The 17,358-nt window shown below is 38.3% G+C and overlaps 2 protein-coding genes and 1 long non-coding RNA gene across 3 annotated transcripts; 2 read left to right on the plus strand and 1 right to left on the minus strand.

Moving 5' to 3' along the window:
- dcph1 (damage control phosphatase 1) lies at positions 1-5,354 on the minus strand. The gene is made up of 5 exons (XM_028040840.1): positions 5,274-5,354; positions 4,308-4,413; positions 3,991-4,232; positions 2,955-3,120; positions 1-2,455 (listed from the first exon to the last, which is right to left on the minus strand). Exons 1-5 carry the CDS (start codon positions 5,330-5,332, stop codon positions 1,676-1,678), a joined length of 1,353 nt encoding a protein of 450 aa, XP_027896641.1. The 5' UTR covers positions 5,333-5,354; the 3' UTR covers positions 1-1,675.
- LOC114158917 (uncharacterized) lies at positions 4,422-6,743 on the plus strand. The gene is made up of 3 exons (XR_003598499.1): positions 4,422-4,996; positions 5,245-5,345; positions 6,407-6,743. It is a non-coding gene; the product is annotated as an uncharacterized LOC114158917 (long non-coding RNA).
- Positions 6,744-8,021: 1,278 nt separating this feature from the next.
- On the plus strand, positions 8,022-17,290 carry zbtb2b (zinc finger and BTB domain containing 2b). Its single transcript, XM_028040863.1, has 3 exons — positions 8,022-9,016; positions 12,579-12,759; positions 13,537-17,290. The coding sequence occupies exons 2-3, from the start codon at positions 12,587-12,589 to the stop codon at positions 14,939-14,941; spliced, it is 1,578 nt and encodes a 525-aa protein (XP_027896664.1). The 5' UTR covers positions 8,022-9,016; positions 12,579-12,586; the 3' UTR covers positions 14,942-17,290.
- Positions 17,291-17,358: the final 68 nt, after the last annotated feature.

Genomic DNA, 17,358 nt, shown 5'->3' on the forward strand with positions numbered 1-17,358 from the left:
TCCTGATCACATATCTTTATTGCAATAAGGATCACAACATATTGGGGAAAAAATTAAGCTCATTTTGTTCACACCCAAATGTCAGACCAGTAGAACAGGTGATGACTTAAAATGTTTCAGGACTTACTAAAATTACTCCAGGAGTACATTGACAAATCATTCAGGAGGTCACAAAATAAGCTATATCAACATCAGCACATTAGCTAAAAAAAAAAAACCCATCTTCATGACCTCAAAGACATTTGGCAAAAATATTCTGTAAACTGGAAGGAAAAGCCGAACTTTCTTCAAGTGTTCTGTTGTATCAGGGTTAAAATTATCAGCATTTCCAAAGAGAACATGCTGTTCAAACACTGCAGTACAAGTTTGATGGCCTGCAGTTGACTTGTTGTTCAGAAGTTGGAAAGGCTGTCGTAATTCATAGATTAATTCTGCTCTCTACCAGAAAGCCTTGATTGGGAATGTCTTATCCATTTGTAAGCTTAAGCTCACTTCAGTTATCCAGCATGACAATGACTCCAAGGATTTGGAGTGGTCTAGTAAAAGTCTGAATCTCAATTCAATTGAGATGCTGTAGCGTGTAACATGCCAATTATGCTGGGAAAAAAATACCAACATTGGACCAAAATTCCTCTTGTAAGAGTTTCATGACCAGTTATTGCAAATATTTATAAGGTTAAGGTGGTAATTACTTTTTCACAAGGGGCCAGACTGTTGAGTTTATTTTTTCTTTAATAAATAAAGTAATTTCAAAAATGCCATTTGTAATTACTCGGGTTATATTTGATGGCCCAATACATTTGAATGACATAAAAAGAAAGAAGTTAGTGAAAAATCATAGACTTATTAGGATTCTAATTAAATTTTGCTGGTTTTATTCACCATTATTCCAGTCAACATTTTAACATCTGGGGAAAAAAGTTTTAATGATCTCAACGTTTCATTTATGTTCTCAGTAAAGGAACACAGAGAAAATATCTGTTGCATTAATTTATTAAATAAGACCTGAAAATAATCACTTTGTTCCAGGAACCCATTTAATTAGTAAAGAGGTTTCGTTTTTTCCTCCAAAACAGAAGCAGCACATTAAAGTCATATCACTCCTACATCACCATATTTACCCACTTTTATTACCATCAACATTTATTCAACTGAAGAAACTGACCTTCCACAGTGCTAGATCAGTTAAATGATTTTCTTGTTTTGCAATTTGTGATGAATTAAAAAGAAAAATCACAAATAACCATTTTAATACCACCAATGTTGCAGCTTTAGGTTAGATTTAACAAACCCAAAATATAATTTTAGCTTTTCTATTCTATTCTGCATAAACTGTAAACATTCTGACTTAATTCGAAGTGTTTGATACACAAGTTATCTGCAATGTAAACCAAACGTGAGATATTAGCAATGTAGACAAATGTACAACCATTGGCAGATGTAGTTCAACTTATAAGTAATTTGCTTAAAAATTATGACATTTTAAATATTAGATGGCATTGATATATATTCAGTCTGTTTTTGTGCATTCTGTGAATAAGTTTGAAGTTCTTAAAAAGAAACTTTGATAACTTTGTTTTGTTATGGCTTAATGGCAGCACCTAATTTTGATGCTCTCTTACAGTAAAATCTGATAAAGTCCAGTCCTCCCAGGCTAATCCTGAGGTCAGGCTTACTACTCCAACTTGGGGCCATGGAATTGAATAACAGCGTACTTCCCATTGGTCATCCATGATGGGTCTTGGGTGCTCAGCTTCTCCCCTTGTCCCGGCTGCAGACCGACCTGCACATTGGCTTTGAGGGTTCTCAAACTGCATAGTGGTGCAGGCTCAAAACCTCTCAGTGCAGTACAGAAATCCACCGTGTGGCCCCAGTCCCTGTCCCCAGTCAGCTTCCTGTAGTTGAGATCGCCTTTAAACAGCACCAGGTCTGCTTCCTGCAGGGTTGCGTACAGGTCGGGTGCATCAGCTGCCATGTCGCAGAACTCGTGGGGCTGAGTCCAGAAAGGATGGTCGTGATAGCTCCAAATACCCTCACTGAGATAGCTCTGCCACTGGTAGCCACTCTTACTCATCCACTTATGATTGGCTGCCATAGTCTGGCGGATGGTCCACTGAAAGTCGTTAGCCGTGACATCAGAGACAAACCACGGGAAGCATTTGCCGTGAAAATGAATGTGACGCGCGAGGCCTGAAGACACCAGAAAATCTGCTAAGACTAAGTCAGTGACCAGCTCAAAGCCAGCATTGTCAAGCACAATGTCAACTCTGTCTGCAGTTTTTTTCCTTGACCCCTGCAGCCTTCTTGACGAATTAAGAGTCAACCACACCATGTTGGAATCATTCACCAAGATGAAAGACTGTAAGCTGTTGAGGGAATCTATTGGACTAGCCTTCTGGGAGTTCTCTTGACCAGCAGAGATGGAAAGATCACATTTGTTCCCCCAAAGAGAAACCTAGAGGAAGTCAAACAGAAAACCGAAAAACCATGTGATCCTTTTTCTTCTCAATCAATGCTGTTATTCTTTGTAAATGTTACATTATTTTACCAGAGGGAAACAAATTGGGGTTCTGTAGGGAAAAAAACCCTCTTCTGTATACGGTATTTAGGTTACCAGTGTATCCTAAATACCGTACAGATGGATTATATTTATCTATTCCAACAACACAACCATGTTAACGTTATAAAAGATTTCTTGATTTTAAAATGACTTATAAAATAGTGTCAAAAAAAAAGTGATGTGCTTGACATTTAGAATATTTTGTTGAGTTAAGATGCAGTTTTAATTCAAATCTAGGTGACCATTACATTTACTTTTTGGTCATTTGTTTTCTGGAATATTTAATGATCATATATTTACATATTCTAATGGGATTCATTCTCCTGTTAAATCAAGCCTGTATGTTCCCCCTTACTCTGCAGAGCACTCAATACTAACTGTTAAATATACTGACCTGGAGCAGTTTGTTGAAATATTCAGACATCTGGTTCTCTGACAGCTTCTCCATGCTCTTCTGAATGTCTCCCAGGTAAGTACACAAAGCCATCACAGCCTGCTGAGACTCAAAAAAACTTTGGGTCTTTCCCTCGTTAAAGACGTCAAAGTTGTTTATTGGAGGACTGAAAAAAACATGAAAACAGTCAAAAGGACATTTACTTCAAAATAAAATATAGCTAAATACACAACATAAAGGTGTATACATGGTAGGAAAGGAAGGAAAGGAAAGACGCAAGGAAAAACACCCATTTTAAATAAAACCTTGTTAAATATACACTTCTTTTATAACAAAGAAGATGGTCGAACATATCTAACGTCAACGTTTTGGATTTATCCCCATAAAGAAATGATAATAAGCTTATTGAATAGAAGAGGCAATGAACAAAAAATTTACAAGTTCAAGAAATAACTAACGGCAGTTTAAAACCTCATATTTTTTAGACTTTTTAAGGGTTGGAATAGAAATGATTAAATTCAAGACATATCCTGGAACTACAGAAAACCTGTAAAATATACTAAATATTTCTATTTTGATTTTAGTATGGTGAAAATGTGTTGAGTCCTATTTAATGACTCGGCAGAAATTCTTCTTGTCAGCAGGATTTTGGTGTGTCCATGAACAATAAAATATCCATTAATATATCACCCTAGCTAATTTTGATCTCACGCAACCTTGAACTTGTATTGCATTAATCAATTCCCACTAATAATTCACTGTAATATAATTGACTAGATCACCAACACACTGCATACAAGTGATACTATACTATCACACTATATATGGCCTGGCTTTTAAAAGTATTTTCAGCCAACAATCAACATTGACCACATTTCTACAGAAATACAGTTAAGCTAAATAATAACTCTGGATATCATTTGTAATAAAATAGATTCCGATGATAATACTTATGTTTCCTTATCGCTAAAAACACTGCAGAAACAATTATAACATCAGAAGATTTATGTAAAAAAAAAAGGTACATTCTACTCACTTAAGCCAGATTGCCTCTTGTATCCTCCTGTACATGTAGCACTCCACATACAACCAGGGTGACTTGAACCAGCTAACAAGCTCCTGGTCACCCAGCTGGCTCTGCTGTCTCTGCATGTACTGGTTCCAGGACTCTGTGTCTGACAAGCCGTCCATCAATTCCAGTAGTGGCTTATCGGTTTGTACCTCATTCCTCAGCTTAGACAGTAGAGATATTGCTTGTTTCTCCGCATTGATCCCCTCCTTTTCAAAAGAGAATAAAACTTCTAAAACAACTCCTATTAAACATTGAAAATTAACTGAATAAAAACATCTTACCTCTCCATATTCCTCAAAAAACTTGTTTTTGTTACGATGTATTGTGTCTATAGCTTTAGTCAAAATGGTTGGCATTCTGTCTCTTATAGTCAAATAAGCAAACGACCTAAAGAAAAAAAAGACACAAGTTACTCACAGAATTAGACACTGAATAAAGAGCCATTCATCTACATTTACTCTCTTCTAATCCACAACACTTAATTAAATTGGACACATTTTTTCTAATCTAGGTTAATGTAAGACTATAAATCAACTTCAGTTCTTGAAACCTATATTTAATTGTAAAAGCCCCAAAAGATTTTAACAATATTTCTGGGCTTCTTAATCACCTTACATGCAGTAAAGCTTGAAGATCACAATACACAGACAAGTAAAACCTTGACAGAATTATTTTATACAGAGATTCTATAAAACACAGTTTTCAATTCATTGAATCGTTTTGTAATTTGTGATAACTGAAAAAGAAATGCAATTAATAGCTTACAAGGGATGCAGCTTGAGAGCTTACTAGCTATAAATGCTAAACATGGACAGAATAGTCCAAAACTGTTGAAATATTATGAAACTGTTTTTAATTGTGAAACCTCCCTTCAAATTGTGAAATTTGTGAAAAATGGCAGTGATCGCATTTGTGGGGCGAGACTGCCTTACATGGTGTCCAGCAGTCTTGAAACTACCCATGACATCAGGTGAAAGTAACAATTAAATTGGCTAATTATTTGGTAGCATATTAATACATATACATGCTAGAATAAGTCAAACCTCTAACACTGAAGTTGAATTAATTAAATGTGATGCTTGTCTATAAATGCAGACAGAGAGTAGCTCAAAAAAGAAATGTGTTAGCATTGAGCCACCGGTACTGACTGGGACTCTGCTATTATATGATTATTGGTTAAATATATCATTGTATTTTCCCGCATTATAAAACACACAGGGAAATCATTAAATTAGCCATCAACATACCCCGTCACTTTGGCAGACAGTGAAGGAGGAACACCGTGGCCAATTTGACCCGCCGCCATTGTTGTTGCAGAGGTAAGCAATTCAAATGTAAACTTTATTGACAACAATTACACGGACATCGCCAAAGTAACCAGCTGAAACTTGTGAACAAGTTTTTTGCTTGTCTTTTAGAAATAACCAGTAACAACCCTAAGCATCATTCTTTTCAGATTTTAAAAAAAGAAGAATTTGATATGTTTATATTGCTGTAGAGTCGTAGTGTTGCGTTTGTTTTGATTTAGTTGTGATGCTGCCATCTAGCGGCTAAAAAAATGGACTGCAACTTCAACACTTATTCAAAGACGACGTTGCCCTCACATTCATAACAGGTTTTTAGTTATTGTTTTAAAATATGTTCGCTTTCGGGATGTCTCTTTTTGGAATTGTTACCGCACTGCGCATGTCAAGTTTGTTGTTTCTGAACGCAGCCAGAGCATCCTGGGTTGCCTGGAGCGACAGTTGTCATGGAGATATTGATTCGCCCTTTCAGAACAGGCCAGAATTCGAACCCCCCTGGGGTCAAATTAATGGATGCCAACTGCCGTTAAACTCTAAAAAGAACAAGGGGAGAGGGCCCCCCACGCTACCCCAAAGCACAACCCCCAACTCCCCGGGGCTCTTTGGCGGGAAAATAGGAGGGTTTAAGAGGCTATCTACTGGGAAATAAATTATTCTTAAGTGAGTTTCAGTTAAGCAGTCCAATTAAATATTAATAGCATAATATATGAGTGTGTAAGAGGAACAGAATATAGTTAACTTCACATGTGAATTCAGTTACCTTAGCTTGTAATTCTGTGTTTAACTGAGTTGGTGGAACTCAGTTAAACACTTTACATTTGTGCACATTTACACACATGTAAATGTGCTGTATTGCCTGTTGTGATATAAAACAGTTAACAGCTAACCTGTGAAATAGAGACTTGGAAGAGCATTAGATTTAAGCCAAGAGGTCATATGAGGGATTGAAGGTTTGGATACAGGATAGGACTTCCTCCAAGTTTGAAGGACATCCCCAAGTGATTGGCCACAGTCACATTTTACAGGCTGCAAAGATCCATCCATTAATCCTGGCCATGTTTTTCCCCCTCTCTCAGATCACTATAGGAACAAGCAGGCCTGTCGTCAGGATGCTGGGGTCCCTGAAAGCAGGAGTCCAGCTGCGTCCACCTCCGGTGTTCATCCACCACGGGCCTCCCATCCCCCCGCCGGGGCCCTGCCTGGCCGGATCTGTTTTTCTAAACCGAGAGAGGAGTGACTCACCACTCCGGTTTTAAAACAGGCCAAGGACGAGGGGGAGGGCAGCACCACACGTTAAAAAGCCCTGTTTAAGCGGGCCACTTTCAGCTCAGCACAGATGCACCAGACCTGCTGGTTTTGCTGTCTGGAAAACTGTGCACTGGCACAAATGTGGCATTAAAATGTTTAGTGCAGGGTATGTTGTTGATTTAAAAATTGATTACTGCAAGGCAAATCAGTTTAACGGAGATCAGAGATGGGGAAGTCATGTGGAGGTCCAGTCAGCATCTTTTCAGAAAAAGCTGTTCTGAGAAAGAAACAGGAAGAATTACTGAAGAGATGCCGTATGAGCAAAGACGTGCAAAACTAAAACTAGTGATTACAATGTATTGATCTTTGTGACAAAACAGTAAGGTGACCCAGCGATAACATAGATAACAGTTTATCTGCTTTTTTCAATGAACCCCTGCTGTGGGTCTTTCAGCAAACGAAACATGCTTTTGTTCATCTGTCTTTTCCCCCTACTACTGCTTCACTAGTGGCCTCTGTCAATGTTTTGTTTATAACAGGTGCATATTACTTTATTTTAGGGCTATATGCATGATATTGTATGCCTCTTTTTATATTAGCAGGGTAGAAGCTGGAAAGATCCTTATGAGTTCTGCTTCACAGGTTTTCTCCCCCCTCCTGTATCACCCATGTCCATTTACATAGAGTCTCCGCCCAACCTCCTCCTGCAGTGCATGCATTTTTACTAAGCTAGAACTTGCTTAGTCTGGTTCTTTTCCTACTAAGTAGAAATGCTTTAAAGGTCTGGGGGAAAAAGGCTGTTTACGTTGTGACAACCTCAACCAACTTACTGATGACAACATCTGATGACAAAATATTGACACAAATCCAAAGTGCAGTTGTGAGAAGGTCCTCCTACACTTCCTGTGCCTCAGAATAGGCAACATGTGTGGTTTAGCTGAAGTTCTGTTCTTTGACACTCCTTTCCTCTACTGAAACCTCTTGCGGTGAAAAGGTGAATTTTCAACAGTTAGTCATTTCACTGTTTATAGCAGTCAATATTTTTATTGCTCAATATTCACTGCCTAGTTTCACAGTAGTGTGTTATTTTCGGATTATGTTGAAACATGAACCTCTTGTAAAAATCATCATGTCTGTATTAATTAAGCTTTTTAAATCACATTTACTAAAACTACCAACAACACTCAAATCAATATTCACATTACTTCTGTGATTTTGATTGATATGCAGTAATGTTTTATATGTTTTACAAACTTCACAATGGAAATACAGTGTAGAATCATTTGAAAGTAAAAAAACTAATAAAAATAAATTAGAATTTAGAATAAAGTACATAGATGTGAAAGCATTGTACTCATTTGTTACGTCATCATACCCTCTTTTAGATGCGTCTTAATTTTACTGTATTTATGACTGTGCAATGACAGTTTAGAAATCACAACAAAAATGCATGCCAAAATATATTTGCCCTGATGGGATTGTAGTAAGAAGGTCAAACAGAATCAACAACTTGTAGGTATTCAGCATTAGCGGTTTATTCATTATTAAATAACATCAGAATTGGTCACATTTAGAACAAGCAAGTTAGATCCCAAAGAAAAACGGAAATTAGTTTTAGACAGGAAAAGCTGGACAGGTGTCTCGTAATAGTCTTACAACTTTTTATTATTAAGGCGATTTTAACCATCTATTAAAACCTAAAATAAGTATTTATGCTCTGCAATCTTAAATATCAGGTAATATTTTTATACCTGTAGTAAAATTTAAATCTGAGACATTTAAATTTTGCTATTTAAAATCAGCTATTTAAATTGAGTTTAGAAGAAAATACAAAAATATCAAAGCTGTTATCTGGTTTACCTAACTTCATAACTGTTAATATTTTTGTTTAATAGATGCATAGATAAATACTATATAGACAAAAGTGAGTTTGTAATGTAAATTTTTTAAATGATCTGATATAGTTGGGACATATTAATTCTACCACCACTCTATTGTTATATTGAGGCGTTGTTACCACTATACCCTGTGACTGTAGCGGTTGGGTCTCGCCGGCTGTCAGAGAAAGAAACAGAAAAAATGGTTAGCAGGGCTTGGTGCCACGACGGTTACACAGTGCGGGAAATTAACGTTAACTCAACCGCCCCTTCAACGGATTTTTACAACGGCTGCTTTTTTTCCCCCTCATCTCTCCATACTCTCTCTCTCTCTCTCTTGACTGTTTTCTTCTTTCTCTCCACTCGCAAGTCATGTGATTGTAACGTAAAACCCCTAACCGGAAAACACCGACGGACGACCCTCCGCCGCCAACGAATGCTGCGTTTAGAAGGAACACAGTTGAAGCTGCAGCGAGCGCAGAGAGGACGGACGGCTAGGTCTCCGGTAGCAAACAAACAAGGGCGATACGGAGGAACTCCGGTGATTTCAGCAGAGCGCAAGTACGTTTTCCTAGCAGTACATTCACATATGTTCGTTTAGCTAACACTGGTTCGTTATTTTTGCGGTTCGGTTTGTTTCTGGCCAACTGTAATTGTCACGGGGAAGTTAAAAGAAACGCGTTCGTGACCAGCCCCATCCCCCTTGCGTCTCGCGCTGTCTGTTCCTACGAGCGCGCGCGTGCGCGTTCGTGCGTGTGTGTCCGTTTTCTCGCGCTAGCAACCACGGGAGACCGACGGAGTCCTCTTGTTTTAATGTGCTTCTCCACGATTATTCTTCGTGTGATTTTGCTGACATATTTTGTGTACCGTATAGAACTGTTTTGTTCCTGCGTCATGTTTACCTTTCTCATACGCTTTCCTCTCAGGCGGTTCACTATATATTTTCAGAGTAACCGAACGTCTCACTACGGAAGCGACAGTTCCACGTGTCTACATCACAGCAGGGGCGGTGCTAGAGCTTTACAAACAAGTTGGCAAAGACATGGCATTGTGGCAGCTTATTACACCATGTGATTTAAACTAGTGTAATTTAAAGCAACTCTGTAGTAGTGCTAATAAATTATGTGATCAGGCGCATATAGATACTTACGGTTATTTTCTAGACAAATTGTTTCAGATATGCCCAAAATGAATATGTCACGACTTCAGAAACCTTTTGTACTGTATATATATTGATAATCCAGTAATAACAATATAACTTTTAATAAAATCAGCCACAAAGACTTTTAGGCCTCACTCAGGGTTTCTCATGCATTGCTGAAATAATGTTTTACCTTAATAAAATGAAACTATGTTAAGTCAGTAATGACTAACATTTTTCCCTTTTAAGTGGAATAAATTTAAACTTATGCTTGTTGTTTATTTGTTCATGTATTACTTTATATGTTTTGTTATAATTTGTCTTGTTAACACTGTTGCTCTGAACAACAAAGTTCTCTGGGTGCGATTCCCAACAGGGCCTTTCTGCATGTAGTTTGTACATTCATTTTATTAAAGCGTGGTTTCTCTGTGGGCAGCCCAGCTTCATAGGTTGCCCTTAGGGTTGTTTGTGAAGAGATGTTTGTCGTGTTTGCCTTTGATGTGCGTCATGATACATTGGCAAACCAATCCAGGGTGTACCAGTTTCTGACACAAAGACTGCTGGTGCAGGAATATGGAATGGAAGGATGCTGTATAAGTATTATTGTTAATTTTTTCATTTAACCTTCAGTCTGCCATGGACTTGTTTAATTTTTCTGTAAATGTTAGACTGTATTCAGCGCTTATAGGTAGAGGTAAAGCAAACAATTTCCTGCTAATGTGGTAATATGTAAATATGCACCAATCAGTCCACTAAAGATCAGATACAAATGGGTACAATTTCCAGAAATCTGAAGATAATTCAACTAGTTATTTGCAAGTATAGACATCACGGAAATATTTGTAATATTCTTCTTCAATATTCACAATAATTTTTATTTTTTGCTAAAAAATTTGAAAACCACGTATCAGTTTCCTGACATTACAAAATTATAGACTGTCTTTTGTGGTTTTATCGCAACCAAATATGAAGAAGTTATAAAGATAGACATATTTTTTGCAAGGTATTGTTCAAATGGTTGAGCCATAATTTTATTTTTGATTGTGGTTTTTGTTTCAATACCGCAGTTAGAAATTTGAAGATGACCAATAACTTTCTGCAATAACAAATGAGAAAAACACAATATTTTTCTGTAATTTTATCATTTAGCTCCTAGACCTGCTGTAGATCTGTGGACAACATTTTAACTAAGTGCCTGGCTATTAATATCTGTACATTTTAACTTGTCGGACCGATACCGAAAAAAACAACTCAAGTTGGCCGATACCGTTGTTGATACCGATTAGTAGCATCCCTAATACACAGTTTATGGTATGTGTTATTTCAAGACTAGCCCACTCTTTTATTATTTTTGACCTTTGGTATTTTTTCTTTGTACTTAAGTTTAACAAATTAAAAGCAAAAATCTGATATAATATGATATAATCTGAAAACATAAACCACAGCGTCAAATGGTATCAAGATTCTGTATTTTCTTCAGTTTTTATTTTTAAAGCTTTAAATGCTTTTGTTTAATCAAGTTTAAATATACCTGAGGGAACATTCATAATAAGTAAAAGTAGAGCAGTAGGTTTTAGCTTCTTAGTGTGTGTTGCTGTGGAAATTCACAAGTTTTCAGATGGATGGTACCTTATGGTTTTCTGGATTGAAAGTTTGCAGCAGATTTCTGATCATTTTGAAGACTCAACACCGATGAGTTATCTGGTGCTATCTGTCTCCAGACTTTTTTATTTGTGCTGTTGGGGAGAAAGTGTCAGTGGAAGGAGAGTGACCCTTCCCATAGGCTGTTTTCATACTTCTCTTGAAGGGGGTAGAACCAGCTCTGCCTTGGAATGTGTGTCGACACCCATAACCCTGATCATGTGATGGCCTGGAGCCCTCTGGGTCCTTTGGTGACCTTTAGGGTCAGCAAAACTCATCTCATTGGTCAGCAGAATGCAGGCACCTCTGAAATGCCTCTTAAGGCTGACTTTGAGTGATTGGTGCTTCATCAAAGTAAATTCAGTTGAATTTCTAAAGCTTGTTTATGGTCAAAGCTGTATAGATTACATTTTTAATCATACATTTTTCTTTTAATTAAACTTCTTGGTAAATGTTTTGTGTCAAAGCTAATGATAATCTCTCTTTCACCAGAAGGAACTTATTAATCTTAATTGTAGGTTGATTACTAGCATCAAGCATCAAGGTTTTAAAAAATTTTGTTAATCATCTTAGCGAGAGTCCAAAGAATGCACTCCTTTTCCTACTTGTTGCTGTGCACTACATATCAGCTGGCCGAAAGACAGCCAGCCTATAAACACATTAAGCAATGTAAACTACAAATCAGTTTAGCATAGGTTTTCAGTGTTGTTATGCATCAAATAATACATCTATTTAACATTGTCATTTTATCTTTAATAATGTATGTGATATGTTATAGGTAGAAGTAACTGATTCATTTTGCTTTTAAATAAAGCAAATGTTCTCTAAACGATTAGATAATTTTATACTTTGTAATTTTCCATTTTGTATGTAAATATGGTGATATTTTGGTATTTTACTGAAGTTCATCATACTGTGACAATCTTTGACTGACCCATGCTTGATCTCAACTATTTGTTTGGTTTATATGACAATTTTATTCTCACGATTATCAATAGAAGTCAGTTAAGAACTTGTGTACATAACATTTATGGTACTATAAAACAGTCAGGTTGTTGGTTAAAGATATCTGGAATTCACAATTAAATGAACTAATTCAAACAGAGGTGTTTTGTTTGACTAAACTCCTTTTGTTCCTCACTGTTTACTTCTGTTTGATACAGAGTAGATATATAGCCTCCATTATCTCTAAGTGATTCTTTACAGCTGTTCTGCGTTAGCCTTTGTGAGGTTGTTAGATCATCACTGACAGCTTGATTCTTTGTGGTCACAACAACCTCTCGTCTGCTGCTTGACGGGAAACTTATGGCTTCTTGTGTGTGTTTGTGTGTCTTTGTGCAGGTTGAAGAATGGAGTTGGCCAACCATGGTCTTATCCTGCTGCAACAGCTTAACGCTCAGAGGGAATTTGGCTTCCTGTGCGACTGCACTGTGGCTATTGGAGACGTCTTCTTCAAAGCCCACAAAGCGGTCCTCGCTGCCTTCTCCAACTACTTCAGAATGCTCTTTATTCACCAGGACAGGTAGGAATAAATGGGTCCTTCTCTGTGTATATAAAGATAGAAAACAGAAGTTGATGCACCCTGGCCTGAGTCAGCTGTTTGTAAAACCACCTGTTCTGCAATTACAGCTGGAGTGTTTTTTTAACATATGCTTTCAGTGACTTATAATTTGACTTGTGAAGCAATTGGTTGCATTTATTTTTTTAGGGATGCCAGGCTAAAAGGACCTGAATACACACCACACTTTTTTATCCCAAAATTCTGCTAAAATGACTTAAATGTTTTGGTTGAGTTAGGACAATATATGGAAAACGGCAAGATTTAATTTAAAATAGGGATGCACGATATATTGGCACTAACATCGTCGATATTAGTAATTTTTCAGTCTAATCAATAAAATTGGGCCAATATTAATAATCAATATTTATTTCCATCTTGTTGCCAATTGCTTCTGGAGGGAGAAGGGAGCATATTAGTCATGAGATAGTGATGCAGAGCAGGATTAATTAATCGAAGCAGAGGAGCAGTGCTGGAGTCAAAAGGCGTCTGTGTGCCGCTACCAGTCTTGGTCAGGATTCTCTTGCAAAAGACATTTTTAATCTCCATGGGATTTTCCAGGTGAAATAAAGGTTAGATGAAAGGAAATAACAAAGGGACATGAAGTATGTATAATAATGGTTACTGGCAACAACGACAATAGTAATAAAAGATATCGGCCCAGATTTTTAAGCCTGCGCAACCCTAAATTAAAAGCCTTTAATCTTTTCCCACTATTCACTGTAATGTGTTTGGTTCCAGTGACTGCGTGCGTCTGAAGGCCTCTGACATCCAGCCAGATATCTTCAGCTATCTCCTCAACCTGATGTACACAGGCAAGCTCGCCCCCCAGTTGATAGACCCGGCGCGTCTCGAGCAGGGAGTCAGATTCCTCCACGCGTATCCGCTCCTGCAGGAGGCCAGCCAGTCGGTGTATTCCCACCCCGATCAGAGCATCAACCTCTCCACCTCGCTCTACGGCATCCAAATATCCGACCAGCAGGTGGCGCTGTCAGCCAGCGTACCAGCTCGTCGACAGCTCTCCTCACCTTTTGACTTGGAGCAGCTGAACTCAGAGGGGAAAGTGTCCTCAGCCGCCACAGCGTTGTTCACAAACGCCCTATTGTCCAAGCAAGCTGCATCGCCCCCTGATATGGAGGCCTCAACCAGCAGCATGAAGGCATCTGGTGAGGAGGGGGCAATGGACGTACTGAGCGCAGATGGTTCCTCCGCCACTGCGATCCTCCATGTAAAGCCGAGCATAATGAAGAGAAGTTCCTCCTTCAGGAAGTATTACTCGTGCCACCTCTGCAAGAGCAGATTCACCCAGAGAAGTCTGCTGAGAGAACATCTCCTGCAGCATACACAGGCTCTTCAGCAGGCAGCGGTGGAGCCCAACAAGGCGCCGCCGTCGCCTGCTGTGATCAGAGAGAACAGCCTGTTGGCAGAGGGGCTTTCTAAAGGAAACAAGGCCGGCTCGAGCGCCTCAGCCACAGCTGTGGAGATCATCAGCGACAGCGAACAAACTCCTGTTTCAGGCACCAACTCTGACTCTCCCCAAGCAGAGGTGTCCACCTCCACGTGGGGGGTGGGAGGGTTAAGTTCTCAGGCAGACACCCCGCCTCCATCGGACATCGCGGACATCGACAACCTGGAGAATGCTGAACTGGACCGCGAAGTGAAGCGTAGGAAGTACGAGTGCTCCACGTGCGGACGCAAGTTCATTCAGAAGAGCCACTGGCGCGAGCACATGTACATCCACACGGGGAAGCCTTTCAAATGCAGCGCGTGTGGGAAAAGCTTTTGCCGTGCCAACCAAGCTGCCCGTCACGTCTGCCTGAACCAGGGGGCTGACACCTACACCATGGTGGACCGGCAGAGCATGGAGCTCTGCGCTGCAGGGGAAGACAGCAACCAGATGGAGGCCATGTTCTTGGGCTCCTCGAAGCCTTACAAATGCAACATTTGCGCGACGACCTTTTCCAGCCCTGCTGAGGTGATCAAACACCTGTGCTTCTCCCAAGGGGGATTGGCAGGACTGTCGGGAAGCATAGGTGCAGGCATGCTGCTGCAGCAAGAAGATGTCTCCAAAGATGAAGGCTCTGATTTGTCCAACTCTGGCACCCCACCAGAACCGATAAAGACTGAGGAGATTCTCGTAGAATAGCAACCAAACAGTTTTTGTCTGTTCTAACATGTTTGCCATCTAAATTATGGTTAAAATAGGTAAGCTAAAGAAAAATTTGTCAGGGTATGTTTGCTAGATATTCTTAACCTTTATTTCATGATAAAGTGCTTTAAATGTGTAGACCCTAAGAGTGCTAATTATAAAGATTTCTCTCTATACAATCATAAAAATTACACACACATTTCACTGAAGGCTTTGGGTTAACCAACAATAAAACACTGATTTGTTATGCTGTAATAAACTCTTTGCGTGCAGCTGTTTGCGCTTTTTAACATAGGAAGAGAAAGCTGAGGCCGTCTAGAGTTGTTAGACATCAAGAGTTGCAAAACGCTGATAATTCCTCTGCAACTGCAGGGAATTTCCACATGGGCAGAAAACTAGACATAAACTGGCAGCTGCAAGCACAGACAGTCTGTGCTGACTTTATTTGAACCGACTCTGTGTCCGTCTTCCATCCTCTGATGTTGGCTGAACAGAATAAATATGTTTATGTAACGTAACGACCATTCACCGCATCTTCTCCAGCACCTGGCTATGTGTGTGCCTCTGTGCTTAGTGGTGTCTTAGTAGGATTACCGTCTTTTTATTCCTTGTCACACCAGACAGAGAAACAGGCTCGCATTGTCTAAACTTATGTCACTTTCTTTGTTTTCCTCACATTTGCCAGCCCTGTTATGTATTGTATAACTCTTTGGTTACTAACACTGTAGCAACATGTTCCATCCAGACCCTCAATCTGAGGCTGTAGAATATTGTAAATCATGTGTGTTTTCATATAATTCATTTGAATCTATTTCTGGATCCCTTTTAAAGTTTATTTGATGTTTTTCAAATTTTATACACAGCGCTATATTCATAAAATGACAATATATTTCAAAGATGTAAGATTATTAGTGGTCTGATCGCTTCCAAAATCTTAACATGTGAAGGATATGAATAGACTTGTGTTGAATTGTTAAGAAGGTTTTTCAAAGTCTTGCCAAATGTGTGCTAAAGGATATTTGTTGTGTTAAAAGGGAAATAGTTTCTTCTATATTTTAACATTGTTTTGTTGTATTTGTATGTTTTTAGTTTCTGCCCATACGAGAATAAAGAAGTGATAGAAGGTTGCAACGTTTAGAAAAACATTGTAGAGGCCTGATTATTTCAGCTCTCTGGACTGGAAGTCATATCTCAAAACACAAGATGGTTTACACATGTTTTGTTGGAGTATAAAATGTGTTTTATTGATCTTCCATATCAGTTCTTGTGCTACTGATGACTAGAATTAGAGGTTTTTATACATATTGAATAAATGAGAAGCTCACATTAATATATTGTGTATAATCTTTAACATTATTCCATATGTATGCAGATAATCTAAAGCTGCCAAAGAATTTATTGTTCCCTCTCACTTGAAATATTGTACTTTTTTTCCCCTTTATATTATAAATTTCTGCAAAATTTGATCTTTACTCCAGTAGCTAGACTGACTTTGAGCTTCCCATTCATTCATTTTATAATGTTTCATATTAAAATAATTAATTCTCTCTCTATAGATATTGAAATTTCTTTTTTTTTTAAAAAAAAGCTATTTTTCTTCTCTTTGGTTCAGCAACTCTCATAGTGATACTGGTGAAATGTATGTGTAAGCTAAAGCACACAAAGACATGTTTGATTAACAGGAAATGATTTTAAATGTCCTGCTTGAATAATGTTTAATTATAATACTTAATGTGGTCATTCTTGTTGTAATAGCTTTTACAATTTCTTTATCCCCTATTCTAATGCTAGAAATCTAAAGTTGCAGAATTGAAATTTGATCCTGTTCACGCAGTCTGTAGCTAGATGGCGCTGTTTTCTTTTACTACCCGCTCAGGTTGAAAGAGAAGGAAACTGTCAAATCTGAACAGTGATTGTTCACTGCTTCTATGTTACCATGAATCCGAGTACTTTTTCCTTCACTTGCGAGCTGTCAGTGATTTTTCTCATTTTTAAACTGATAAAATTTCAATGCTACTGTCCCTTGATTTTCCAAACAAATGATCCACTGAAATATGCATACATCATTGGAAATTCTCAATGTTTAATTTCAAAAATTAATGTCTGTGCTCAATCTTTTTCTAAACAGCCAAACATCTCAGGAAGTTGAGAAGTTTGACTTCACTGTCGAGCTGTTGGTCATTAAATAAATAGTTTGGGACTATTGTAAAGAGTATGCAATGTAAACCTCTTCCTGGTGCCCATTTGACATCTACTGTGACGATTCTGTGTTCTCAGGAATGTAATTTTATCTGTTTTAAACTTTTTTTGGCCATGAAGAAAGAATAAAAACACGTCTTTACATAATAAGGGATTTTGTGTCGTGATTACCAACTTGCCAGTTGAGCTGCAAATAAGTAATTGTTTTAAAAATG

The sequence above is a fragment of the Xiphophorus couchianus genome, chromosome 15, assembly GCF_001444195.1.
Source record: "Xiphophorus couchianus chromosome 15, X_couchianus-1.0, whole genome shotgun sequence".
Lineage (NCBI taxonomy): Eukaryota > Metazoa > Chordata > Actinopteri > Cyprinodontiformes > Poeciliidae > Xiphophorus > Xiphophorus couchianus.

Coding starts and splice junctions, on each gene's coding strand:
- zbtb2b (XM_028040863.1), top strand. CDS start 12,587: ATGGAGTTGGCCAACCATGGTCTTATCCTGCTGCAACAGCTTAACGCT. Junction 12,760..13,536: donor CTCTTTATTCACCAGGACAG/GTAGGAATAAAT, acceptor GTTTGGTTCCAG/TGACTGCGTGCGTCTGAAGG.
- dcph1 (XM_028040840.1), bottom strand. CDS start 5,332: ATGGCGGCGGGTCAAATTGGCCACGGTGTTCCTCCTTCACTGTCTGCC. Junction 3,121..3,990: donor CAAGAGGCAATCTGGCTTAA/GTGAGTAGAATG, acceptor TGTTTTTTTCAG/TCCTCCAATAAACAACTTTG. Junction 2,456..2,954: donor ATTTCAACAAACTGCTCCAG/GTCAGTATATTT, acceptor GACTTCCTCTAG/GTTTCTCTTTGGGGGAACAA.